The sequence below is a fragment of the Podarcis melisellensis genome, assembly GCF_964234715.1.
Source record: "Podarcis melisellensis genome assembly, chromosome: 1".
In the NCBI taxonomy this organism is placed as follows: Eukaryota; Metazoa; Chordata; class Lepidosauria; order Squamata; family Lacertidae; genus Podarcis; species Podarcis melisellensis.
Window position 1 is genome coordinate 114,654,590 of NC_138528.1, and position 26,823 is coordinate 114,681,412.

Sequence of the window (26,823 nt, forward strand, 5' to 3'; positions counted from 1 at the left end):
GACAAGCAAGCCACTCTCTCCCTATTTGCAATATGGATGGTAGTAATACCAACTCACAGCAGGTGGAGTCAGAATGGTGCCCTCCGGATGTTGTTGGACTCCACCAGCCCCAATCAGCATGAGCAGTGGTCAGGGATGCTGGGAGTTGTAGTCCAGCAACTTCTCAAAAGGTAAAGGACCCCTGACAGTTAAGTCCAGTCGCGAACGACTCTGGGGTTGCAGCACTCATCTCACTTTACTGGCCGAGGGAGCCAGTGTACAGCTTCCAGGTCATGTGGCCAGCATGACTAAGCCGCTTCTGGCGAAACCAGAGCAGCGCATGGAAACGCCGTTTACCTTCCCGCCAGAGTGGTACCTATTTATCTACTTGCACTTCAACATGCTTTTGAACTGCTAGGTTGGCAGGCCAGCAACTTCTATAGGGCACCATATAGGCCAGCCCTAGCCCTGCCTTATGGGATTCCAAGCCCTTCATATATATGATGTGCTTTGAATACTTGGGGTTGACTGTAAGCATGGAGTTCCCAGTTGGCTTTGTATACATGCCGTATTTATGTATGCAGTGTGTAATCAGGGCTTGCTGTCAGCACCAATCAGCTGCTAAGGAGCAATTGGGAGCACGCAATAGGGCTCCTAATTGTTCCTTTGCAGTCACATCTTTATTTGACATCACACATGCTGTCAGGTATAGTGCAGCTGGACATGGTTTGGGTGAAAGGCCTTGCGAGCCAAATTAGGCCTCCTGCTGGAACTAATTTGGCTTGAAGGCCGAGGTTCTCCTTCGCTGCTGTAAACCATAATTACGCTAAACTATGGTTTAAAGGTGAAAACACAGTGTGCTGCTGCACAGGTCTAAAATCATGGGTGCTTTGCTCCTTCCTCACTGCCAGGAGTTAATTCGTGTTTTGGGATCTGAATCCAGGTTTGTGGTTTGTTTCTCTCCAAACAAACCATGAGCTGTAACCAAGAGGAAATTGTTGTTGTTGTTGTTTAGTCGTTTAGTCGTGTCCGACTCTTCGTGACCCCATGGACCAGAGAACGCCAGGCACCTCTGACCTCGACTGCCTCCCGCAGTTTGGTCAAACTCATGCTGGTAACCTCGAAAACACTATCCAACCATCTCGTCCTCTGTCGCCCCCTTCTCCTTGTGCCCTCCATCTTTCCCAACATCAGGGTCTTCTCCAGGGAGTCTTCTCTTCTCATGAGGTGGCCAAAGTACTGGAGCCTCAGCTTCACAATCTGTCCTTCCAGTGAGCACTCAGGGTTGATTTCCTTCAGTATGGATAGTTTTGATCTTCTTGCAGTCCATGGGACTCTCAAGAGTCTCCTCCAGCATCAATCTCCCAATTTTAGCCCGCTGTGTGAGCCGGTTGTGCGCTCAACTTTAAACCATAGTTTTGTTTAACCATGGTTTAAAGTGCCGTGCAAATGCAATCACTGCATGTCATTTCGGGGGCGGGGGCAGGATTTAATTTGGGAATAATTACCTGCATATTGCTCCAGTTTTATTCAGGAGATTTCTTTTTATGTCCCCTTGTGCTATACAGTTCTCTCCAAACCTGTAATTTGAGTCCTATGCCCAGTTGCATCTATATTCTGGATTAATTTTAAGTATGCACAATGTAAATTAAGATTGGTGCCAGATTTTATTAATTTCATGCTTCAGTCCTCGAGGGAAGCCCTGATACTGTCCCATTTGCTTCAGAGTAATAGATTTCAGCATGAATGCTATAAGAATGTCCTTATCTCTATTAATATATTTGTCAGTTTCCAGGAAACATTTATATTGCGAGTGGGAAGAGCACCCAAATCCATTTTGCTTAAACAATGGTTTGCTAGTTTACCCTGAATCTAAGTCCAGGCAGAGCACTGGGAAACCTTCCTAGCGCCTCTGTTGAGCCTTCAATCATTTTGCATTATATTTAAATGCATATTATACCTTGGTCCTTTAGCTTCTTGGTCTGGGGCTTACAACATTTTGAACAGTTGTGTGTTTTTTAATGGTTAGAAATGTATTTAAATGGGAGAGGAGAAACATATTGCAAAGAAGAAGAAAAAGAAGAAGCGTATCCTTGGCAACCGAGCGGCCTGCACTTGAAAAATAAAAATAAAGAGGAGTTTGAAGGATACTGCCTTTGGGCAGATCTTCAGGGGAATGATGGGGAACAGGAGTACAGAATACCTCCCTTTGTGCCCTCCCCCATCACACTTGATACACAGGAGGCATTATCAAAAGACTGCCGTAGGTTAACTGCAGAGATTATGATTGCTCATAGACCAAAAGGCAGTCCCTAAGGTTTGCAGCTTAAGAATGCAGTCAACGTGCCCCCAGGGTATATATAAAAAATTATTATTATTTTTAAGAGCAGGCAGTGAATTAAAAGCAAATAGCAAGGCGAATTTTTAACATAAATAAATAAAAGCAGGAGATGTCCTCTTAAATAATGCAAATTTCCCATGCCATTCTGAAAACATAATCCTAATTTATATTAAATTGGATCCCTTGACAAAGTGGATAAAACAACAATGTTTAAACAAAGTGATTGGATTCTCCCATTTAGAAGCACTGAACCTCAACTCTGGATTTAATGATCATCTATGATTGGCGTGATTCCGTACATAGCTGTGGGACTCTAGTGGGCTCACCAGACACTGAAAAGATATGATCAGGTTTAACTATAATGGCCCTTCTCCATGACAAGCTAGAAATAGTTGTGTGAGAGTGCAGAGAAGTTCTTAACTTGTGGAACTGCAACTCCTGGACTTGCTAGGTTGGAAATAGGGGGTGGGATATTTCACTGATGTTATATTGGAACTGAAGCAGGCATTGTGCGAAGGGGGAGATCTGTTGTCCAATTTGAGGTTTGTTCGTTTTCTTAAGTCTTCAAAGGCCCTGAAGAACTTTCAAAAAGCTAAGTATTTCTTCCATTTGCATACCAAGAGCATTACACTGGTTGTACCAGCTAGAGAAACATGCTGGATGCAAGCACAAATTGGGTTCAAGGTTATGTCAAACATTTACAGCTAGGAAACAAATTTAACCATGCAGTGTTTTCTTGACTTGAAATAATTAGACATGTTTCCAAAGGGACAGATTGAAAGCGAGATACTGGCTTGATCATCGCCTTGTAGCAGAACTAAGTTTCTGGGTTTTTTAAAAAAAATATCAACACAGTTTGAAACAGTAGGCTGATATAGGGTAGAGGGGCTTCTTACCCTTTCCCCTCAAACCCCTTTCCAGCAAAAAGTTGCATTTACCACTCTAGCAAAAGTGATACAGGTACCCATGTCACTTCTGTTGCTGTGTTTGAAGTTGCTTGGAGAGCCCAGTTTTTGGCGGGAAAACAAGTTGAGGGAAAACAGTTACAAAGACCCTTTCTCACCTTCAAATTGCAGCTTCAGCAGCTGGGTTTTTCCAAGAAAATGTCTGCAAAAAGAATCACGGAACTATACGTAATGCAGGGCTCCGCTCTCTGCGAAGAGAAGGTTATCCTTTTCCAAGTCCTTGTTGGCTCTGGGCCAGACCTGCAGCCTCTGCAGCCATTTAGTATTGGAAACATCTAATTCTGGCCAGGGACGCAGGTGGTGCTGTGGGTTAAACCACAGAGCCTAGGACTTGCCGATCAGAAGGTCGGCGGTTCGAATCCCCGCGGCGGGGTGAGCTCCCGTTGCTCAGTCCCTGCTCCTGCCAACCTAGTAGTTCAAAAGCACGTCAAAGTGCAAGTAGATAAATAGGTACCGCTCTGGCGGGAAGGTAAGCGGCCTTTCCATGAGCTGCTCTGGTCCGCCAGAAGCGGCTTAGTCATGCTGGCCACATGACCCGGAAGCTGTACGCTGGCTCCCTCGGCCAGTAGAGTGAGATGAGCGCTGCAACCCCAGAGTCGGTCAAGACTGGACCTAATGGTCAGGGGCCCCTTTACCTTGACTTTAATTCTGGCCAGCTACTTCTGCAGTTTGTATGTCCTTTTAGATCACCACTCCTGAGGAGACACAATGCAGACCATCAAGCAGCTGGAGCAATATATTTGAATGCTAAGATCTTTTAATTTCAGGAGTGGTGCTGTTAAAGCTACCTAACCATTCTAGACTCGGCTCAGATTTTGCCGTTCACTTCCTAGAATAAGATGAGCAATGGGCGGGGGGATGTTAACTCTGGTTGTAGTTTTCTTTGTCTCCTGCATTTAAAACAGTGTTTAAGGCGGGCTGGAATACAATATTCTGTTAACTTCTGCCTGTGAAGCCTGCCTAGTAAATTGATGGATGAAATGGACCCATCTGCTCATGAGGTCATTAGCTGATGACACACTGGTACAAAAGTTTCAATTTCTCGATGGAGCAGACCTGATGCACTCATTAAATATGAGCTTTATGTTCAAGCAATTTTAATGCTGAGCAGGAAGCGTTCCCCTGCTGTCTCTACATTTCTACGAATGCTGGGTTAGTTGCAGATCCTTGTTTTGATATAGACGTTTACAGCGCAACATCTGATCTTTGTCACTTTCCTGTCCCAGTTCTTTAAAAAAATGAAATAAAAAGGTAAGGGTTCCCAGACAAGACAGAAGTACTGTTTTGGGGGGACAGGGGGCGGGCTGGTGTGGAGAACTCCCTGGTCCTGAATGGGGTAACTGTGCCTCTGAAGGACCAAGTGCGCAGCCTGGGAGTCATTCTGGACTCACAGCTGTCCATAGAGGTGCAGGTCAATTCTGTATCCAGGGCGGCTGTCTACCAGCTCCTTCTGGTACGCAGGCTGAGACCCTACCTGCCCACAGAATGTCTCGCCAAAGTGGTGCATGCTCTAGTTATCTCCCGCTTGGACTACTGCAATGCGCTCTATGTGGAGCTACCTTTGAAGGTGACTCGGAAACTACAACTAATCCAGAATGCGGCAGCTAGACTGGTGACTGGGGGCAGCCGCCAAGACCACATAACACCGGTCTTGAAAGACCTACATTGGCTCCCAGTACGTTTCCGAGCACAATTCGAAGTGTTGGTGTTGACCTTTAAAGCCCTAAACGGCCTTGGCCCAGTATACCTGAAGGAGCGTCTCCACCCCCATCTGCCCGGATGCTGAGGTCCAGCGCCAAGGGCCTTCTGGCGGTTCCCTCATTGCGAGAAGCAAAGCTACAGGGAACCAGGCAGAGGGCCTTCTCGGTAGTGGCACCCACCCTGTGGAACGCCCTCCCATCAGATGTCAAAGAGATAAACAACTACCTGACATTCAGAAGACATCTTAAAGCAGCCCTGACATATTAGTGCATTTTTGGTCTTTGTGGAAGCCGCCCAGAGTGGCTGGGGAAACCCAGCCAGATGGGTGGGGTACAAATAATAAATTATTATTATTATTATTATTATTATTATTATTATTATTATTATTATAAAACCTACATCTTAGGAAGTGGCTAGAAGGCCACCTGGCTGCATTTAGGCTTAAACTCTGTGCCTACCACTTCTAACCTTCAGCATTTCATTAGTGTTATATGCATAATGCAGAAGTTGCGCACCCCACTGCTTTCTCTGTGTTTCAAAACATTTAAGGCTATGAAAATAGGCTCCCTAGCCCCCCTCCCTGCCCAGTTAATAGGAACTTGTGTGTGTATATATTTCCTAGGCAAATCGAGCTTTGACACATTGCTGCTTGCGAGTCTTCCGCCTTGGCACATGCATGGCCTGAGGAGCTGAGCAGCTCGCCTATGTGATGAAGTGTAGAAGGACTCTAATGAGGCAGCCTAGGCGTTTGCCTCAAGGACTTGATATGGTGTGTCACAGCCTCTTATCATCAGCAGCTTTTCCTCCAAATTAGCTAGAGCATCATGGCTGGGCTAGTTCCTTTCATTTGCAACTTTGTACAGCCTTGTGCATTTCTATATCTAGCCAATAAGTTTCGCACTTGCTCCCATTTTTGATGGGCTTGCCATTTTTTTTACTGCTAAAAGCAATACATACCCTACAGTAGAATCTAGATCTATATAGGCTGTGCTGTGCAGTAGATACTAATTTTAAAACCACCCCTTTATCCCTAAAAGAAAAATAGTGTGTGTTCCATTGTCTTCCACTTCCTGTACTGGTTTAGCAGTAGCCTCACTGCAATACAATTTCCACTTGTTCACATTCCTGCTGACACATTTAATACCCACAGGGAAGTGAAACAAGTCACCGCCGAACCTCTGGCTGGGAAATGAGTGAGGGCTGTAAAGAATGTTTGGCTACTCGACATTCGAGTCTACCATGCCCTTGCAGATAAAACAATGCTATTTATACGCTGCAGCAAAGGATGCTAGAGTGCCCCAGTGCAAAATGTCCCCGTTGTCCTCTGAAGTCCTGGACAAAGTTGCTGGCTGAAATTCAGGGCCGGCTCGATACTTGAGCAACTTCAGCATTGTCTGAAAGACAGCAGGCAGAGCGTAAAGTCTTCTCAGTGACCTTGTCACGTTGAAGGAAACTGCTACTGCAGAACATCCATTGCTTTCAACCTTGATTGCTTAAATCTCCTGAATGGCCAACTTTTTTATATCTTTTGTTCCTTCTCTACAAGCCAAAAAGGTCCCATGCATATGCATGTATCCGACTGGTTTGGATATCTTCACTAAAAAAAATAAAAATTATTGAGATTCATACTTTGTCAGCCATCATCTCCGATATTACAGTGGTACCTCAGGTTACATACGCTTCAGGTTACAGACTCCGCTAACCCAGAAATAATGCTTCAGGTTCAGAACTTTGCCTCAGGATGAGAACAGGAATCGTGCTGCGGGAGGCACCATTAGCTAAAGTGGTGCTTCAGGTTAAGAACAGTTTCAGGTTAAGAACGGACCTCCAGAACGAATTAAGTACTTAACCAAGGTACCACTGTACTACATTTATTCTATTTCTTCAAGATTTTGCCAAGTGCCCTTGGTCTTTTCATCTTTATCCTCCTCTCTTTTCTCATCCATGAAACGAAAACAGTATTTTCCTCATGAAATGTTTTAACTAGATGGGTTCATATCATGCTTTCAGTACTTCTGGGATATTTATATGAGCAAAGGAATTGGCAAATGTTTTAAAACAAGTATCAGTAATTAAGATTAAGCAGAACCACCTTCCATTTATTTGCTTCTACACTTAAAAATGCACAGAAGAAAGTTAGGAGTGGAGTTTGGGAGGAACTTGAGCTTCCCACCAAACAGCTGACCCTTGGTGGGGAACAGAATATTCTGGAAGGCTTCCCAGCATGTTAATATGCTTTGAACAGGCTGGCAGAAATCTCAGCCCACCCACCTTCTGCTCTGTGCTGCGTTGCAGTTTATGCCACAGCTAGCCCACCTGAGGCAGCCCAGCCTGGGAGGAGATCCCAAAATGGCAGCATTGGTTTCAGAATGGCTGGAACAAAATTTTATTTAGCTTTCCCTTTCAAGCTCCTGGCTGAGTCCTAATGCCACGCAACCAGGGATTCCAGTGGTGTTGCAATCAAAGGAGATATAGGGCTGGTATTATTTATGTGTACTGCCGCACATATGAAAGTAATTTGTCATCTCATGTCCTGGTTTGCTGCTCTTGATTTTTGCAATATACAAGGTACTAAACCTTCAAAGGTGGTAATCTTATCTGAATAGCTGAAGGGAAAGCAAGTTCTTGACAGCATTCATAAGGCAGATGCTAGAGTTTTATCTCTCAGTGCTATCATTCAGTGTGTGCTGTTGTTTGGCTCATTGGGTAAATGGTGTGGGCCTCACTTGTCCCATCCATGTATCAGTTTTTAAAAAAAATCAATGTCTTTGTGACATTGCTCTTTCAGCTGCTGAATCAGAGTTAAGAGGCAGCTCTGTTAAATTCTGCATGATTTTTTATTATTATTATTATTATTATTATTATTATTATTATTATTATTATTATTATTACTATTAGGCAAGCACAATGCTAGAAAGTCTAGATAGACACTCTGGAGGATGAGGAACTAGTAGTTTCTTCTGCCTATTTCATTTCTTTGTTTGGATTTCACCCAGTCTTAATTGGGGGTGTAGAGGAAAGTCTCTGGCCCCATTTTCATCGCCATGCTCTGGAGCGTGCCACACATTAATAGGTTGTCTGGGGGAGGAATTGTACTCAAATGCTGATGAATTTTCATGAGGACTTTTTTTTTTTTTAAGATCACAAGCTGATGTGGAAATGTGCAGAACTTGAGATTGGAAAAATGAGAAACTGAGAGAAATGGAAAATGGATAGATTTGCACATCGCTCCTCAATATTGAATAACCGTAAACTTTGGCTTCAGGTTAAAGGGCTTTCCATGGCAGAAGGCCATGTGTTCAGGGAGGCATTTGAACTCCATTATTTCTTCCTCTTTTTTAATTAAGCGTGTGGTATTGGCTTAATTCGTTTATTTCCCTTATCTGCCTTCTGATCTTTCTGTTCGTTAAATGGTTCCCCACCAAATGTGGCATTACAAGTCTTATCTTGTAAAATCTATATATTCTCTCAGTTTTAGCCAATGAAGAAGTATGGTTTGTTGGTATCTCTCACTGCAATCACAGCCAAGTAGTCCAAGGAGAGGCAAAGTGAAATCCTCATTAAAGGGGCACAGCTCTGGGTTAATGAGGCTACGCTCTCTAGCAATCACACTATTCATTTCTAAAACCTATAGAAAACCTAAGTCGCAAAAAGAAATATAGGCGTCTCTTAGGGGATGGTACTACTGAGACCTGTTAATAAGAACACTTCTCTCTCTTTGCTATATGGGAAGCAGGATTAGATGCCTTATATCTCAGGTTTTATGACTGGGACATTGAAAAGTATCAGAAGTCTGTATTCACTGGGACTCCTCCATAAGTGATTTGTGGAACAAGGGCTTCGAAACTGCATTCTGTACTTCAAAAGGGCAGCAGCTTAGCCAAAATGCAGCTGGTTTTGATCATTATATATTATATACATTTTACAGTATATGCATTAAACCAAAGAAACAAGCTGTTTCCTCTGTGTTTTGAGAAGTGAATCTTCCTGGAAAATCTTGGGTGGAATTTTTTGTCTGCCACATGTTGTTTTTTTAAGGAGAAGGAAAGTAATCCTGTAATGTCAGTCAGTACCACAGGAATTCAAGTGCTGCTCTGCCACATACGGAGTAGAATATGCTGTTGAAAACAGGCCATGTTTTTTGGTGGCTTTATAAACTGGGAGGAAAACCACCCCAGAATGTTGTTATGACCATCATTTTGCATTTATGGACTCCTATATTCAGGATTGCAGCTTTTGATTGGCCACCTAAAGCTCCACTAGCTTGAAATATAGAATTTTTGCATGTGTTAATCTCCCCTTAACTTGGTCCTCTAGATGACTAGAATTGTGGAGTCTAATCGCCATTCTAGCATCCTGCCTCTGCCTTCTTCCTTCTTTGGTTTTATCAGAGGAGATCAGGGGGTGGTGTTGCCTGGCAACTGCCAGCAGGGGAAGACTTGCTTCGCCATGAGCGGGTTCCAGCTGCTCATCCCCACCTCCTTGCCTCAGAGGCTATTGCTCAGAGAACCTCTGCCCAAGACGTGGGCAGTTTCCTAAGAGGTGGTGACCAAAGAGCAACACAAGAGAAGACTAAAGATGCAGGTGGGAAATGCCACCTGAATAATCCTGACACCATTGGAACACAATTTGGACCAAATTGAGTAATACATGGAGAAGACCCTCTGGTTTCAATGTGTTCTCTTTCATTGCCTAGTTGGATGCAACCCAATGTTATTTCTATTCCTGGTACCAGATCTGAATGCAATTTTCATTGTGTGAATCTTTGGTAAGCACATTTAAGGCCCTTGACTTCCCGCAAAGAATTCTGTGAACTGTAGTTTACCCTGCAATACCCAACAGCCTTAGCAAACTACGGTTCCCAGGAGTCCTCGGGGGAAACAATGTGCTTTAAATGTGCATTAATTTATGGTGTGGATGTGCGCTGCCTTTGAGCTATAAAGCAGTCTTCTAAATAAATAAATTTAAGTAGTTGGATAATAGTTGCAAACGGTAGTTTCTTTTTATTTATTTTCCTATACAGTGGTACCTCGGGTTACATACGCTTCAGGTTACAGACGCTTCAGGTTACATACTCCGCTCACCCAGAAATAGTACCTCGGGTTAAGAACTTTGCTTTAGGAAGAAATCGTGTGGCGGCGGCAGCAGGAGTCCCCATTAGCTAAAGTGGTGCTTCAGGTTAAGAACAGTTTCAGGTTAAGAACGGACCTCCGGAACGAATTAAGTACTTAACCCAAGGTACCACTGTATATATCAGCCCAGTAACATGTTCTCTGGGCGACTAACAGAAAATTCAAAGAACAAAACACAATATTAAACTAGAAAGCAGCATGTTTTATATTATCCTGGAGCAGAAGAGCCATAGCTTACTGGTAGAAGCTGACTTTGCAAGCAGGTTCAATCCCCCAGTTAAAATTTATTAGGTAAACAGGTGAGGGGAAAGACCCTTTGTCTGTGACATGGAAGTGCTGATGCCGATCAGAGTAGTCAGATCTGGATGAGATGGAGCAAGCAGTCTAAACCGGTATAAGGCTGTTTCCAACAAAAGATGGAAATGACTAGAATTATGGGTTCCTTTGACTTGCTAAATCCGCCAGTGGCCAACAGGAAGCTAGACTTCATTGCTTAGACCATAGAGTTATTTAATCACATCTCATCTGAAGGCCTGATTTCCCAGGTGTGGAACCATCTCCAGTTCTCCATATAAGGACTTGGCTGTAAATTGCATTCAACACCTGTGTAAGCAGGCCTGTCAAAGGAGAGTGTTCTTCCCGTTTTGAATTCTGAAGGCTCCCACAGGACAGTCAGAGGAGGCTGGAGAGGAAAAAAATCACAACCATAGAGAAGAAAGTGGCTACTTTTCTCACCTTCAGTGGCTAACTTTCCCTAGAAGTTGAGAGGGGGAATTTTAAGATTTCATGTTCTGGTACAATTGTTAAAGAAAGAGGTAGTTTTTTCTTCAGAATGATGGTGAGCTTATAAGCTTTTCAGGACTGCAGCAAGTAAAAATAAATAGAAGCTTACCTATGCACAAAGAGATTCAAGGCTAATGATTAAAAACAACAACTCCTTTAATATCTTCCTGCAATCACATGAGCTAATGTTGACTTGGTTATGATAGGCTTTGCGCTACACCACAGTGTTCTTAGCATAGAAAATAATTAATTTTGCTAACCAGTGTGGATTTTAAGTCTGTTAACTGTAAAAGCTGGGTTTCAGTTTCGGAATAGCTAAATTAAATTTTTTAATAATTGATCAATCTGTTCCAGGAGAAATAGCTAAGAATCATTAAAGGCCACGATCCAGCCTTTTTCTTTCCAATGCTCAGGTTGCACTTCTAGCTATTATCTGCTGTTATGTTGTTGTTGTTGTTTTGCCACTGTACACTGTCTTGAGTAATAGGCATTGCAGAAAGATACTATAGAAAAATTAAAAATGAATGGGACAAGGATTGAGCATGCAATTCATATCCCACATGCAATGCTGGTGGTGCTAAATGGAGAAAAATGGCTGGCAATTGTACTATATGCATTTATATGCTATGACTTCTAGCGATACACTTGGTGCTCACTCTAGTTTCATCTTCCATTTAGAAACTGAGGACACCTTGTTCATCTTCGTGTGGACAGCCTTTGCTGGGAGGGAAGCAATGGGAGAGTGACTCTGTTGATTTATCTGAATATCTTGGTGGCTTTCAACACCATGTAGGGATTGGAAAGCTCTCTGTCCCCTGCTCCTTTTCAGATCTGATGGGCTATTATTATTTTTTCTTTAAAAACGAGTGGATGGGGATAACTTGATATTTCAACCCTTTGCTTCAGGGAAGTGAGGAAGGGAGTATTCTAGCTTTGACGAGTCGCTTGGTAGAGCAGGAAGAGGGGGCACAGGGTTTGCCTAGTTGGCACTGTTTGGTCAAGTCCCAGGCTTCTCACCAAGTCTGGAGCTGGAAGAGGGGGCAAGGATGCTTTGTCCACCTCCATAGCTTCAGAGTTGGGCAGAATAAAATATGTATGTTTCTCCAAAACTTCATAGCTCCACAGAAGTACAAAATGGATGTATTATACGTATGCTACATATAGCAAGTATCACAGCTTGGCAGAGTATCTCATTTTTGAAACGTGTGTCTAGCATCCCTAACAATCATCCACAAAGATTCTTTATACCTCAAGCCTACAGCTTCACACAGAGGGGGAAACCTTTGGGGCAACCTTGTTCAGAACTGCCCTGAGGCTGAAAAGAACATCTCTTGTGGAGTCTGAAGCAGTCTTTTCCAGTTTGAATCTGTCTCTGTAAAAGTTTGTGTTTCTGGTATCTCATACTATGTAGTAGTAGGTACAACATGGAAGCCAGGATAATCAGAGACAGAAAGAGAGGGGAGTGTGGTTGGTGTACTTTTTTGGGGGGGGGGGAACGTACTTGCAAATCACAGCTCTCATCTGTTGACTTCTGCTTTTGTTTTTCAGGTTCACACTTTCAGGGGTCCACACTGGTGTGAATATTGTGCCAACTTCATGTGGGGCCTCATTGCTCAGGGAGTGAAATGCGCAGGTAACAACTGCTTGGGTCTTTTGTTTCTTTCTGACGCTGTGAATGTTTAGTAGGTTATGCATTTCACAATGAAATGCGCTCCCTCAATCTTTACTGACTTCAACTGTAAATAATGTTATGACTCCCATTGGCACGAGAAGTAACTGGATCAGCCTCTTATATTAATCAGAAAGTATATTGGTAATTTGGCACTCTGCCTTTTAACATAAAAAAGCAATAAAATGGAGGCTGAAACAATGCTAAAATCATCATAAAACACCAGTAGTTGCAACAAAACTATAAATTATAAATTCTGAAAGTCAGAGTTTCTCCAGTTGGATATCATTATGTGTTGATAGCATCCAAGAGAGAAATGGCTGTGAAGATTCTGCAAAAGCAAACTAGCTTTAAGCTACAAAAATGTAGTCCAAGAAATCAGTTTCAATAAAATATGTATATAGGTGAACATCACACAGTTGCAAGGAAAATCCCAAGCTTTTAATATGCGGTTGAATTTACTTCTTAGGGTAGTTGTCTGTCTATCACAAATTAGTGCCATATGAATGAATGGGTCAGCTTATGGGTGTCCAGTACACATTTGATTTGATTTAATATTTGTATTCCACTTTTCCAACAGCAAATGTTGAGCTCAAAGCAGCTCACAATAATTAAAATAGCATTAAAAGCCAAACAAACATTGCAATCACCACACATGATCATACACAGCATGTGTAGATTGTTACGCAAATGCCAAATTGTTTTTATGTCATTAATATATGTTTTTGGAGAGTTATATTGGTGGGGGAATGTGAAAGCACTAAAACACAAATCCATATGCATGTATTTTTTTGAATAAAAATATATAAACATTCTGTGCACTTCCAAATGGTGTCTTCCCCCTTGGAGCATAATAATGCTAAGATTGTATACACAGGCATGTGGTGCTTCAGAGGGAATCCTGCTGTGAAAATAAACTCACTGTTCTTTATATATACTGCTGTCTTAAACCAGATGAAGCCCAGAAAGTTTTCTTTTAATTCTTGCAAATAAAATAGTCTAAATTTCTTATTTAAAATAAAATTCTAGCCGTAGATATCAAAACATGTGGCAGATTCTGAGTTGAGGTTGTTATTCTAAAGTAAATCATGTTAAATTATTATGGTGGGCACAATCAAGACTTTTAAATCTCTCTGATTTCAACCAAAGAGTTAAATACCGCTTCTCTTATCACTGAAATCAGTAGGACTTGCCTAGAATGTACATCTTTGGCTGGGTTGTGCCCAACATTAAAAAAAAAAAATGTTTATAGGCCAATATTAAATTACAGAACGTACAAAGAAAACTGTCAGAGGCAGGCAGATTTTTTAAATATTTTTTTGCACATGAAGTTGCTATGAAGCTACCTAGTCTGAGATCAAGGCGGGCGAAGAATATAATCAAGATTCAGAAACAGGTGCTTGCTGGAGGGCAACATCGAAAGAGCATAGGCCTACAGTTGCTCCTTCAAGGTTCTAGTTAGCATTCCGTGGTCAGGATCCAACCCTTAGAGCACCAAAATTGGAATGGGCGCTTATTAGTCGTGTAAAAGCAATGTCAGCTATAAAGCAAGAAGGCGAAAACTGTGTAAAATTCTTGAGTCCAGCTGTTCGTATTTTTGAGCAAAGTCCAATGAACAGAGCACACTCTGATTACTTTTGCAATGTTTCATGTCAGCAGAAAGAGAGAAATAATGGGGTGGGGGGCAGGGGGTGTGTGGAATGCTACGTGGAGATTTTTCCAGTAAGCACGTAGATTAATTTATAGCATGAGAGCTTGTCAATCCATTTTCTTCAGAGTAAATTTTATAATCAGTATCTTTTCAGCAGTGCGTGACATACCATGGCAACTAGCTTGCCCCTTCTCTCTAAGCTGGCATGTAGGTGGGTGGCTTGCCTCCCGCATGGCTACCATTTATATAATGTTCTTTCACACACTGTGCATCGCCATCCACATTAAAATAATGTTTTAGGGCCAGATTTCTCACACACACACACACACACACACACAACCCCCCAAGTCCTTGAGTGGGAGGAAGAATATTAAAAGTGGCTTCCTGCTTTACCCTGAACAAAACATAGAACAAACTTCCTTCCTTATCGCCTTTAAATTTTCTTGAGCTTTGCATTTGCTTTGGGGGCTTGTACTATTCAAACTTAAAAACCCTCTCCTTGGGCCATCAAGCCAAGTGGCATAGGGCAGGGGTTAGCAACCTTTTTCAGCCGTGGACCGGTCCACCGTCCCTCAGAACATGTGGTGGACCGGACTATATTTTGAGGGGGGGGGAATGAACGAATTCCTATGCCCCCCAAATAACCCAGAGATGCATTTTAAATAAAAGCACACATTCTACTCATGTAAAAACACGCTGATTCCCCACCCATCCGCAGGCCGGATTGAGAAGGTCCGCCCCCAGGCCTTAGGTTGTCTATCCCGGCATAGGGAAATCAGTTCACAGCAGTTGTGTTTTTAGAGGGGAGGCTGAGCCCCAAGTCTTAGGTGTTAAGTCCCAGATCTTTTGTCCCTCCCCTTCTGTAAACTGGTTTCTTTTTTTAGTTTGTTCCAGGGTGACTAGACATGATACAAAGTGGAGTGCTCGTGAATTATTTATTTATTTATTTATTTATTTATTTATACATACATACATACATACATACATACATACATACCCTGCCCTCCCCTGCCAAAACGGGGCTCAGAGCGGCTAACATCAAATGTATAACACATTAACATAAAATCAGACAATCAATTAAAATACATCCTAAAATCAGATCAGGATCAGAATAAAATCCAGTCAGATGGCAACCAGTAGATTAGGGTTGGGAACCTGAAATGCTCACCAGGCCCAACTGTTTGTGCTGAACTTATATGTGAGAAAAATTGGGAGGCCACTTTCATGCAAGTTATTATGAAAGGGGAGGGGGAGTCAGACTGAAACAAAGGCCTGGCAGAAGAGCTCCGTCTTGCAGGCCCTGTGGAAAGATGTCAAATCCCGCAGGGCCCTGGTCTCTTGTGACAGAGTGTTCCACCAAGCTGGGGGCACAGCTGAAAAGGCCTTGACCCTGGTCGAGGCCAGTCTAATCTCCTTGAGGCTCAGGACCTCCAAAATGTTATTATTTGTGGACCGTAAGGTCCTATGTGGGGCATACCAGGAGAGGCAGTCCCATAGGTGCAAGGGTCCTAAGCCGTATAGGGCTTTAAAGGTTAAAAACAGCACCTTAAACCTGATCCTCTACTCCACCCAGAGCCAGTGCAGCTGGTATAGCACTGGATGAATGTGATCCCACAGCGAGGACCCCGTAAGGAGTCTCGCCGCGGCATTCTGCACCTGCTGGAGTTTCTGAGACCTCAGCCACCTTCCATCTTAATTTGTCCAGAGACAATTGTTCTCTTTTTAATATGTCCCTAAATCAGCAGTTCTTGCCAGTAGATTTCAGGTGGAGCAGAGGGGCCAATCCATACTGGGCTCAGAAAATCTTGCCGGCACGCTGTAGCTCAGAGTAAGCCCAGTGTTTGTTTTTTTCCACTCTGAAAGTCAACCAAGCCCTGCATCTATTCATATAAATTAGTTTATGCAAAAAATGTGTCATGGGCATATCCCCAAGTCTTTTAAAGTGTTGAACAATGTCTCTGCTTCAAGGAATTGTTGTGCGGTCAAAAGGAGATGAACCCAAGTGCAATGCCCTGAGCATCTTGGAGGATGGGTGAGATGCAACTGGAATAAATAAATGCTTGCATCTCAGTTGCTGTTGCATTGACACTTACTTGTGATGGATAGATCAAGCAAAACAGCATTGCCAAGGCTAAGAAGGAGCTTGGCCAAAAGGCAGCTTCAAAGACAATATTTGTAACCGACTCAGAAGGAGGTTTAGCCTAAAGAGGAGATGAAAGCCTTAGAAACTGGGTAGCTCATTTTACCCCTGAAGGGCGTGAATGGTCTCCTCTAATTCCAGAGGAGCAATGAATGAAGGGAAGAGATGCTCTGTATCAGAGGGACGCAAGATTCCTTTGGGTAATGGTGCCTTCTAAGAGTGCAGGTCTATTACTGTGCCATGATTGATTGATTGATTGATTGATTGATTGATTGGGATCCTTCATTTAGATATGGCTTGTTGTAGGCTGTTTTGTGAGAGTGTTGTTCAGTTAAAAGAAACTATTTGCTTCAATAAATAGCCACATCATAGCATAAAGGTAAAGGGACCCCGGACCATTAGGTCCAGTCGTGGACGACTCTGGGGTTGCGGCGCTCATCTTGCTTTATTGGCTGAGGGAGCCGGCGTACAGCTTCCGGGTCATGGGGCCAGCATGACTCTGCCACTTCTGGCGCAACCAGAGCAGTGCACGGAAACGCTGTTTACCTTCCCGCCAGAGTGGTACCTATTTATCTACTTGGACTTTGACGTCCTTTCAAACTGCTAGGTTTGCAGGAGCAGGGACCGAACAACAGGAGCTCACCCCGTTGCAGGGATTCGAACCTTTGAAGAAAAGGTTGGCTATAAATGAAATTAGTAACAGATAATAGGGGGTTGCGAGTGGAATGCTGGCTAGTTTCTCCAACATACCAGGCTCCTTCTCCAGATGTCCTGCGGCGAGCATGCGTCCACTGTTTGCAGCTGCAAGTGACCCATGCCTAGCATGCTTGCACAACGATGGGCCATTTGGGAAATAAAAGACGGTACTTTTCTGCAAGAGCAGGGTGGGTTGCCTACCCTGAACAGACCTTGCAAGTTCTATCCTTGGTGGTTTGCCACCATCTTTGAAAAAAATTTAATATAGATTCTTTCCTTCAAAAGTCTTCCTTACGATGGTTATCACCTCAATTGTCTCTTCTTATTTGTGGGTCAGTTAATATCTGTAGAATACTTGGTGTGCCACTAGGCTGCCAATACCAGCAAATGAGGATTCCCCAGCATTTTTAACCAACTTAATGGAAGCTAATATGAGCAAGTGCAAGTACATTGTTTGTTTTTTTTCTTTCCACAGATCCAAAATTAGCCCCAGGTGGGACTTAGCTGAAGCTTATTTCATCCACTTGCCCCAAATCCTGCTTTGATTTCATGGCGATCATAAAACTGAAGGAACTCTCTGGTTGTCTTTTTGAGGGGCATATACATTATTATTATTTCCGTTTCTATTTGTTCTCAAAAGTGACAGAATGCCTACCCTTCCCCAGTGATAAAATACGATGGCCATGCATTAACATATGAGGATGTTTCTATAAAGCTCATTCAGCAACTATATATATTCCAGTGAATTAGAAGCAAGAAGAAGGTTAGGGCTGACTAAAATCAAATCAGCAGTGGAAGAGAAAATGACAGCTTTGCTTATTGTACTCTCAGCAAATATTTGTAGTGGGTCCTTGTGGGGCAATCTTAATATACAGTGCTTACAGGTCTTGTGTTTGCTCATGCATTAATGAAAGCACATTATTACAGCTTTCACTGGAGAGTGCGAGAATCGATATTTTCTGTTCTTAAATATTGTCTTTCCATTGATGCCCTGGAAGAGTGCAAGGGAAGAACGGCTTATCTGAGACATTTCAACTTGCAGTATCTGAGAATCTATTTCATCATGTTTCTAGGCTTTCTCGCGGTTTATGAAATTCCATATAGTGTAATCTTTGCCTTGGTGGCCTGAGAAGCTAGAAAACATTTGGATAATCTGAAAATAAGATAGAAAGGACTGGTGGTTTTAGAAGCTGTGAAGGGGACTGCCAGTGAATTTTGGATGATTAGTTTATATAAAAGGGTTGCTGCTAAACTCAGAACACTCAAGGCCGCTTTGTACACACGCAAGATGGGCATAGCTTGATGAAAGAATATGTGCTTTGGCTGCAGAGGGGAATAGGTTCATTCTGTAGCATCACTTCATTGCAGCATCACTTGCAATGAAGTCATATTGAAGTATATGCTGATAACCTGTTATAAACATGTAGAACCAAGGTGATGATATTCTTCAAACTGTGTACAAGTCCTGTACTGCATGCAGTCACTTAAGAGATCCTTAAAATAGCAGACTCTCTAGGATTTCATAGCTACAGTTTCATAGCACTAAATGTTGAGCTAACCGTTTTGTTGTTGTTGTTGCTTGTATGCTTTCCCCACCAGATTGTGGTTTAAACGTTCATAAGCAATGCTCCAAGATGGTCCCAAACGACTGCAAGCCAGACCTGAAACATGTCAAAAAAGTGTACAGCTGTGATCTCACTACACTAGTAAAAGCGCACTTCACAAAGAGACCAATGGTCGTAGACATGTGCATTAGAGAGATTGAATCAAGAGGTAAGGCATCTTTAAATTATATTGTTGCCTTGCTTATAATTCCTTTAGATCAGATCTTTCCTAACTGTGTGAGCATGTCGGCTGCAGTGTGTAGGTGTGTCGTGCGAACACTCCTCCCGGGGGCTGGTAAAGGGTTAGTTTAACCTCCGGTTTGCTAGTAAAACTGAATTGCTGTGTTGCAGAATGATGCGTGTGTCACCGACACGTATAGTTTGGAAAACTCTGCTTTAGATTGATCTGGTTTAGCTGAATTTTAAGTTTGAAACTGTTTTGCATGACACATCTTACAAATACATACCCATTTCCCTGAGCAATTCATGCTTATCTTTGCATTAGGTGGTTTTTTTAATGTAATGTCTCTGCTGATTCCCCGTTATTGTTTCTTTAATGGTACAAGTTACAAAAAATATTTTTCCAATGCTTTAATATTTATGCCTGCTGTTGAGTGATCTCTTGTTCTACTTGCACAAATGCGCTCTTCCCAATATATTTCTGGTGGAAAACAACAGGTAAATTATATATTTATAGCTAGGCACTCTGATAATTACACATTTCCTCCTCAACGTCTACCCCTGCTAATGATTCTTTGCTTGAATGTTGCTCTTAGGATGTTTAAATATATGTAAATAAGCTTGGATATTCTAATGTGAGTGGTTTGTTTTCAAATTCCTTTGTGATTTGATGACATCTTCCTCATTCCAGGGACCATTATCATAAATATGTTTGTGTAAAATTATTGGGTGCTGATCACAACAGTGTTACATATTTAGGATTGAGAGCTGGCGGTGAAATTTATGCTCAGAAAGGAAGATGTAGCTTTTAAAGCTCAGCTCAGATTTATGCGTTACTAGCAGTAAAGAAATGTGACTGTAGAAAAGATAAATATCTAAGTTTAATTGAGTGGTTATTTTTTTTTACAGGTCTCAATTCTGAAGGACTCTACAGAGTATCTGGATTCAGTGACCTAATTGAAGATGTCAAAATGGCTTTTGACCGAGGTAATATTGCTTACTGGATGTTTAGCTTTTACATCCAACACAGTGGCCAAGACTCCAAAGCGCAGCACCCACCCCAGATAGCAGACCATTTTTAAAATGGAGTGGACTTGCAAAGCTTGTGATATGAGACTCTTAATCTCAGGGTTGTTGGTTCGATTCCCAGGTTGGGCAAAAGATTCTTGCATTGCAAAGGTTTGGAGTAGATGACCCCTGTGCTTCCTTTACAACTCTACAATTCTATGGTTTAGTGCAGCTATGATCAAGATCCATCCATTCCGAAATCTTAGCATGAAAATAATTCTTAGGTCAAGTTCCACAACTGGGTGTCATTCCACGCACCAAACAATCACTCCTAGGTACCCCAAGCTTCCTTCATTTCAGAAGTAAAATTTAGGGCTGGGAGTCATTTCATTGCTCCTGCTGTTAAACAACTCAAGTTTTAGGGATCTTTCCCAGTCTACTGCAAATCAACCATAGGTTGAACAGTAGATGCAGATCTACTGTACCTAAGGAAGGTTTTCGCATACCAGCCATTGTATACGTTGACAGTATGAGGTCTGGTGAATTGGCCTTGATTACTGAGCAGAGGACAGGGTAGTGTTTGTGGCTGATTTATCCAGCCATTGTCATCTCACTTAGTAAAGGAATCGCTCTTGCAAATTGAGGTATACGTAAATTAACATTCTCACTATCTGTACCAATTTGTCGGTAAGGAAGAAAGACCTGGTTTAATGTGTAAAGCAATCATTATTTAATTTATAACGTCTTGTGAAAAGAAGAACAAGCTGGTTTAAGTGTACTTGACTTAGGGCTGAAACCTATGCCAATATAGTACTGGAGTTGTTTACAAAAGGCTTGCTAGGACAGCAAAAAGGTGAACACCAGCAAATGGTCGATTTTGTATGAAAATAACCCTCCTACACTGTTTGCTTCTCCTCTCCCCCACCCCCTTTTCTCCCTCGTTTTTACCTACAGATGGGGAAAAAGCAGACATCTCTGTGAATACGTATGAAGATATCAATATTATCACAGGTGCACTTAAACTGTACTTCAGGGATTTGCCAATTCCGCTAATCACATACGATGCCTACCCAAAGTTTATAGATTCTGCAAGTAAGTTTTAGTTTATACTATTTTTCAAGTGAACTTTGTCTCCCCCCCCCCCTTTAGACATTTTTTTTACTGTTTGTTATCTCTAGATTCTCCATAGGTTTTGTTTTTGTAGAGTCAAGCAACTTGTGGCGATTGTGTGTTTGTGTGTGTTTAAGCTAGAGTAACATTTTATTATACAGTCATCCTTTAAGAGCAAGTTGAAGTCAACAACCTTTTCAGAAGTAGAATCAGAAACATCTTGGTAGGACACACACATACACTCCTCCAATATTTTATTGCATTCACTTCTTTATGCAAGGGAGCAAGAGTAAACATTCATTTATCCCACCCCCCGCAGAAGCACCAAATGTCTAATGACTTGCTAAACTTGTTTCGGTCTTCTTTTTTGCATTCGTGGAGATAAGTTCGAAATATTAGGTGAAATAAGAAAACCTAACTGTAGGGTAGATTCTTTCATATTCAGTTCCTTTCAGCGACTCCTGTCCTAGATGCTAAACTTCAGGCAAGACAGTGTTTTTGTTAGGTTTTATCTTAAACAAGAGCAAAAAACAATTTGGGAAAGAAAATACTTTTGCCTTTCTTGTGGACGTTGGTTTGTTTACAGATGGTTGCCTTGGTGATATTATCTTGTGTCGATTGCAGTAGTCCAGTGTTTCCCAACCTTGTGCCTCCAGATGTTTTTGGCCTACAACTCCCATCATCCCTAGCTAGCAAGACCAGTGGTCAGGGATGATGGGAATTGTAGTTCAAAAACAGCTGGAGGCACAAGGTTGGGAAACACTGCAGTAGTCATTGTATCATCACCCTGTTCGTTGTTTTATTGTTAAAACTTCTCAGGCAAGACAGGTTCCATGGGGGGGGGGGGGAGGTTTCCGTCCAAAGCAAATTTGTGCAAGGTGTTACAGCACCTATCTGTTTTCTTACCTGAAATGAACAAACTGTAAATAGCAGCAGTAATACTTTACTACACCGACAAATGCAGCTGTTCAAGGTTTATGATACAGGCTAGCTGCCCATATCTGAAAAACGCTGTGTCATGCAATACTCCCTTCGTGAATGAGTCTAAATTCATTAAAAACAGACTCCCAAGGCAGATAAAATCGGGACTCCGTCCTCTGGTCTCCACTTGGTAAAATATTGATTAGATGAGTTAAAACTAATTTAAAACTTGAGAGCTGAGGAGAAACTCTCCGCTTCACAAACCATTCCTCATCATCTGTTTAATTACAATAATTACAATGTATGGAAGTGAAAGCTGGACCATAAAGAAGGCTGATCGTTGAAGAATTGATGCTTTTGAATTATGGTGCTGAAGGAGACTCTTGAGAGTCCATGGACTGCAAGAAGATCAAACCTAGCCATTCTTAAGGAAATCAGCCCTGAGTGAGTACTCACTGGAAGGACAGATCGTGAAGCTGAGGCTCCAGTACTTTGGCTACCTCATGAGAAGAGAAGACTCCCTGGAAAAGACCCTGATGTTGGGAAAGATGGAGGACACAAGGAGAAGGGGACGACAGAGGACGAGATGGTTGGATAGTGTTCGCAAAGCTAACAGCATGAGTTTGACCAAACTGCGGGAGGCAGTGGAAGACAGAAGTGCCTGGCATGCTCTGGTCCATGGGGTCACGAAGAGTCGGACGCGACTAAACAACTAAACAACAACAACAAATAATTATCTGGGAAGACTACCCAAACTCTTGAAACCCCCACATATTTTGGCTTCAATTTGATCAGATATTTCTTGTTTCAGAAACCACGGATCCTGACGAACAGCTGGAAATACTTCACGAAGCCCTGAAACTGCTGCCTCCTGCTCACTGTGAAACCTTACGGTATCTCATGGCGCATTTAAAAAGGTATGGAAATGGATGGTCCTTCTTAGTTTCTCTTGGGTGCTTCTTGCCTCTGGTTCTTGGGCCAACTGCTGCAGGCATTAAATCCTAAGGGTAGGACTCCAGTGATGGAAGGCATTACTCAATAGGGAGTGGCAATTTTCAGCAGTTCTCCTCCTCCCTACATGTGTCACATGTGTCCCTCCCCCCAAAAATGTAGGAACTGGAGGGTCCCCCAAACATCTAAAGCTGATTTAGAGAAGGAAAGGAGCTGCAGCAGAGGGAAGAATTGCCGTAAAATTGCCTCCTTCCCAATTCTGTTGGTGGATGCCTTCTGGCAGTGGATGAGACAGCATTGGAATGTCACCCTTTGTGCCCTATTCATGTGTTGAGGCCAGATAAGCAAATTCTCAACACGAAGTGTGAATTCCATATTTCCCCCTTCATGTAACTATCTACGAAACAATGTGTTTCCATGTCAAATGAGGCTGCTTGTGAATTCATAGGAATAATCATAGATTGGTTTTGGAATTACTTAGCCCTTGTGAGGTCACACAGCACAGTCCCTCATCCCCATTCATTTCCTCTGAAAATAGAGACCCAATAAAATGTCTCTTTGTTTTTGCTCCCCTCCACTGAAGAACAGGTGAGATTTGTCCCCTTTGGGTAGCTCAGTTGGTTAGAGCATGGTGCTGGCATTGCACTGACCACATGCCACTGTTCAAAAATCTAAACTTCCCTGAGAGTGTAATCCTAATCCTCTCTGGTTTGGGTTTTTGTTTTCCTTTGCAAAAACATTTTTTTCCACCAAAAAGACATCTTATTTCCCCCTCTTTTGAGGAACTTTCTTCGATCATATAGTTTTCTGTGGGAGGATAGCATTCTGGCCATCAAGACAATGCAAAGTAATATTCTGATTATCCCAGAGCAACCATGCCTTTAGTTAGTCCATGCAATCTTTGGATCCTCAGGTAGTTAATTTGTCTTTCCCGGTTACATGGACTATCGCATCATGCCCAGCACTGTTTTTCTTGTCTACCACATTGAGCATGGCTTGGCCTACGGTTTCAAAGTAGAAATCTGGCTGAACCAACTCAGGTGTGCCAGTCTGTAATTGAAACATTAAAAAAGAGCAACCCCCTCCCCCATGTCTTCGGCCCTGGCTGGCATGAACAGCAAAGTTTTGGATGCAGTAGTTGCTCTCCCAGTGTTCCCAGCCCAGGGTTTAGGATTGCTGTACCCAGCCAATAAAATTCCAGTAATGACAGTGTGCCCTAGATTCAGGTAGCACCTTAGAGACCAGCTAAGTTTGTTCATGGTATAAGCTTCCGTGTGCATGCACACTTCTTCAGATACACTGAAACAGAAGTCACCAGAAGTCATATAAGGGTCTGGTGACTTCAGTTTCAGTGTATCTGAAGAAGTGTGCATGCACACGAAAAGTTATACCATGAACAAACTTAGTTGGTCTCTAAGGTGCTACTGGACAATTTTTTAATATATTTTGATTGTGTGCCCTGTTCTTTGAACAACCAGTTTTAGTTCTTGGCACAAGCTTTGGTTTTTTAATTTGGAAAAATTAACATCTTTTCTATGGATAAGGAAAGCCGCAATCCAGACTACGTGAAGCACATTTAAGGCCTGCTCTCCTCTCTTTCTCTTAAAGGTAACAAAAAAGGGGGGGTCACTTTCCCTCTATCACACCCAAAACGATTTTTCATTCCCTTTTATTAACAGCGCCATTTTCTTTTAGAAGCTCAGCGAGATATTAATGGGATCCGTTGACAAATGTGCACATGCCACTTCAGATATGATTTGTAGTGGTTTATTCTTTAAAAAGTATTCTCTAAATATATACTCCACTCATGCAAGTATAATTTTGCAATCAAAATCCTCTTTAAAAGTCAAATGCACAAAAATGTAAACAGCAAAAGAGGCGAGAAAGGAGGCAGAGAGTAGTTTCTGATAGACTTCCAAAAAACTTGTTATTTAGTGTGAAGGCCAACCAGCTATTTTCTATAGCAATAGCCAAGAAATTTCCACACAGAATTTTCTTATGACTACCACAGATGAAAGAATAACTCAGCCATACCCATTTCACCCATTTCGTATAGGTACATAAGCAGCATCTAACTTTTTATAGGCATGCTCACGAAGACGTGTTGCGATGAGGGAACAGCTAATGAAGTCTTGTTATCAAATTCAGTTGGTCAGCCTGCTTGGCTATATTTGGAGTCGCTGTAAATAGAAACTGTAGAGGTTGGTCAGCTTCAGAACAATATGCCAAACAGTTATCAGCTCCTAGCTATCATGGATGGGTGTCTGAAATTTATTTTACTCTATAATATAGAATGAACACAGTGGAGAGGGGGCTGCTGATGTTTTATTTATAATTCACAGACTTCTCAACAGTGGGTATTTAGTTATATATGTGTGCCCTTGATGGGGATTTTGAGTTGTAATCCTGTGATATGAATTTAATCTGTTCAACCAGCTAATTTACAAATATTAATTTGTTCTGAGAGGCAATTAACTGCCATAAAGCATATTGTAGCCTCTCAAGACAGCCGCTTGCATGCTGCGCCATCAAACGGAGTCCGAAGAGAGGGAGACAATCCCTTTTCCTGTCATTTACTACAGAGATTGTGTATCGTAGATGTTTATTCAATGCATTTAGAGGGTTTGCTTTGTGTGCCTTATATTTATTCCATTTTACTGTTTATAACATGAAAAGGGATGTGTGTGTGGTTCTATAGAAACACATGGCCTCTTTCAGTTCTAGACTTTCATCCTTCCTCTAAGGAGCCCCTAAGGGGATATCCGTCTCACAGTAGTCCTTTAGGGCAGTAGTTTCCAACATGTTCAAAATTTGCCAAGCACCAGGAGCATTTTGCACCTAACCACCAGCCACTTGCAACCACGTGAAGATGCCCAGGTACAGTGGTACCTTGGGTTACATACGCTTCAGGTTAAGAACTTTGCTTCAGGGTGAGAACAGAAATCGTGCTCTGGCAGCACAGTGGCAGTGGGAGGCCCCATTAGCTAAAGTGGTGCTTCAGGTTAAGAACAGTTTCAGGGTAAGAACGGACCTCATTAAGTATGTAACCAGAGGTACCACTGTGCCAGGAAGGTGCCAGACGTCTCCACCATCTGGAATTGCCTGCCTGGGGATCCTTGGGTCTTGCCTGTTTTCATACTAGCAACACATCCTGTAGAATTCTATCCATTATATTTTATCTGCACAATCAAAATGAATTTCAGGAACCAAAAAGTCCCATTAAAAAACAAAACTTTCCTGCCATATGGCCCCCAAATGGCAAAGAGGCATTCTGTTTTTGGTAACTGTAACCCTGGGTTTAAGGAGCCATTTGGTGCCTGGCTCAGATATCTGGTTTTCTAACCCTGTTTACAATCACAAGGACCCCCTTTTAACATCAGATTTCACATGCTGTAATTGTTGTAAGGTCAGATCTTAAGAGTACAGAATTATCAACACAATCAGGGTGCTCTGGGCCCCGTATGTGAATTGAACCCCCTACTGTACTAACAAAAGAAACTAGTTTTCATGAGAAGAGTTCGTTGGAGAATGAGAACTCCTTTGCAAAACTGTAATTCTCAGGGTTCGTGTAGTTGGGACTCAAGTGTCCCACCAAGTCTTGCCAACTGGATTTCTGTAAAGCAGTGACTATAAGGCAGACTGTCTGGGAATAGAGTACAGTGGTACCTTGGGTTACATACGCTTCAGGTTACAGACTCCGCTAACCCAGAAATAGTGCTTCAGGTTAAGAACTTTGCTTCAGGATGAGAACAGAAATCGTGCAGCGGCGGCAGCAGGAGGCCCCATTAGCTAAAGTGGTGCTTCAGGTTAAGAACAGTTTCAGGTTAAGAACGGACCTCTGGAACGGATTAAGTACTTAACCTGAGGCACCACTATAGAGAGGGAAGAATCAGGGGCGGAGGAAGGGGGGCGGTGGGGGCGGGCCGCCCCGGGTGTCACCATTGAGGGAGTGACAAAATGCTGGGCAGCACTCACCACAGGGCCCGCAGCGC

At 42.4% G+C, this 26,823-nt stretch overlaps 1 protein-coding gene across 3 annotated transcripts in view; it reads left to right on the forward strand.

The window, feature by feature from the left end:
- Positions 1 to 26,823, forward strand: part of CHN1 (chimerin 1) — a 106,106-nt gene that overhangs the window by 77,778 nt on the left and 1,505 nt on the right. For all 3 annotated transcript variants that reach the window (XM_081888493.1, XM_081888494.1, XM_081888495.1), the window contains 5 exons: positions 12,450 to 12,534; positions 18,657 to 18,830; positions 19,751 to 19,828; positions 20,804 to 20,941; positions 22,692 to 22,797. In XM_081888493.1, coding sequence (XP_081744619.1) covers positions 12,450 to 12,534; positions 18,657 to 18,830; positions 19,751 to 19,828; positions 20,804 to 20,941; positions 22,692 to 22,797 — 581 coding nt within the window. The remainder of the gene's footprint in view (positions 1 to 12,449; positions 12,535 to 18,656; positions 18,831 to 19,750; positions 19,829 to 20,803; positions 20,942 to 22,691; positions 22,798 to 26,823) is intronic.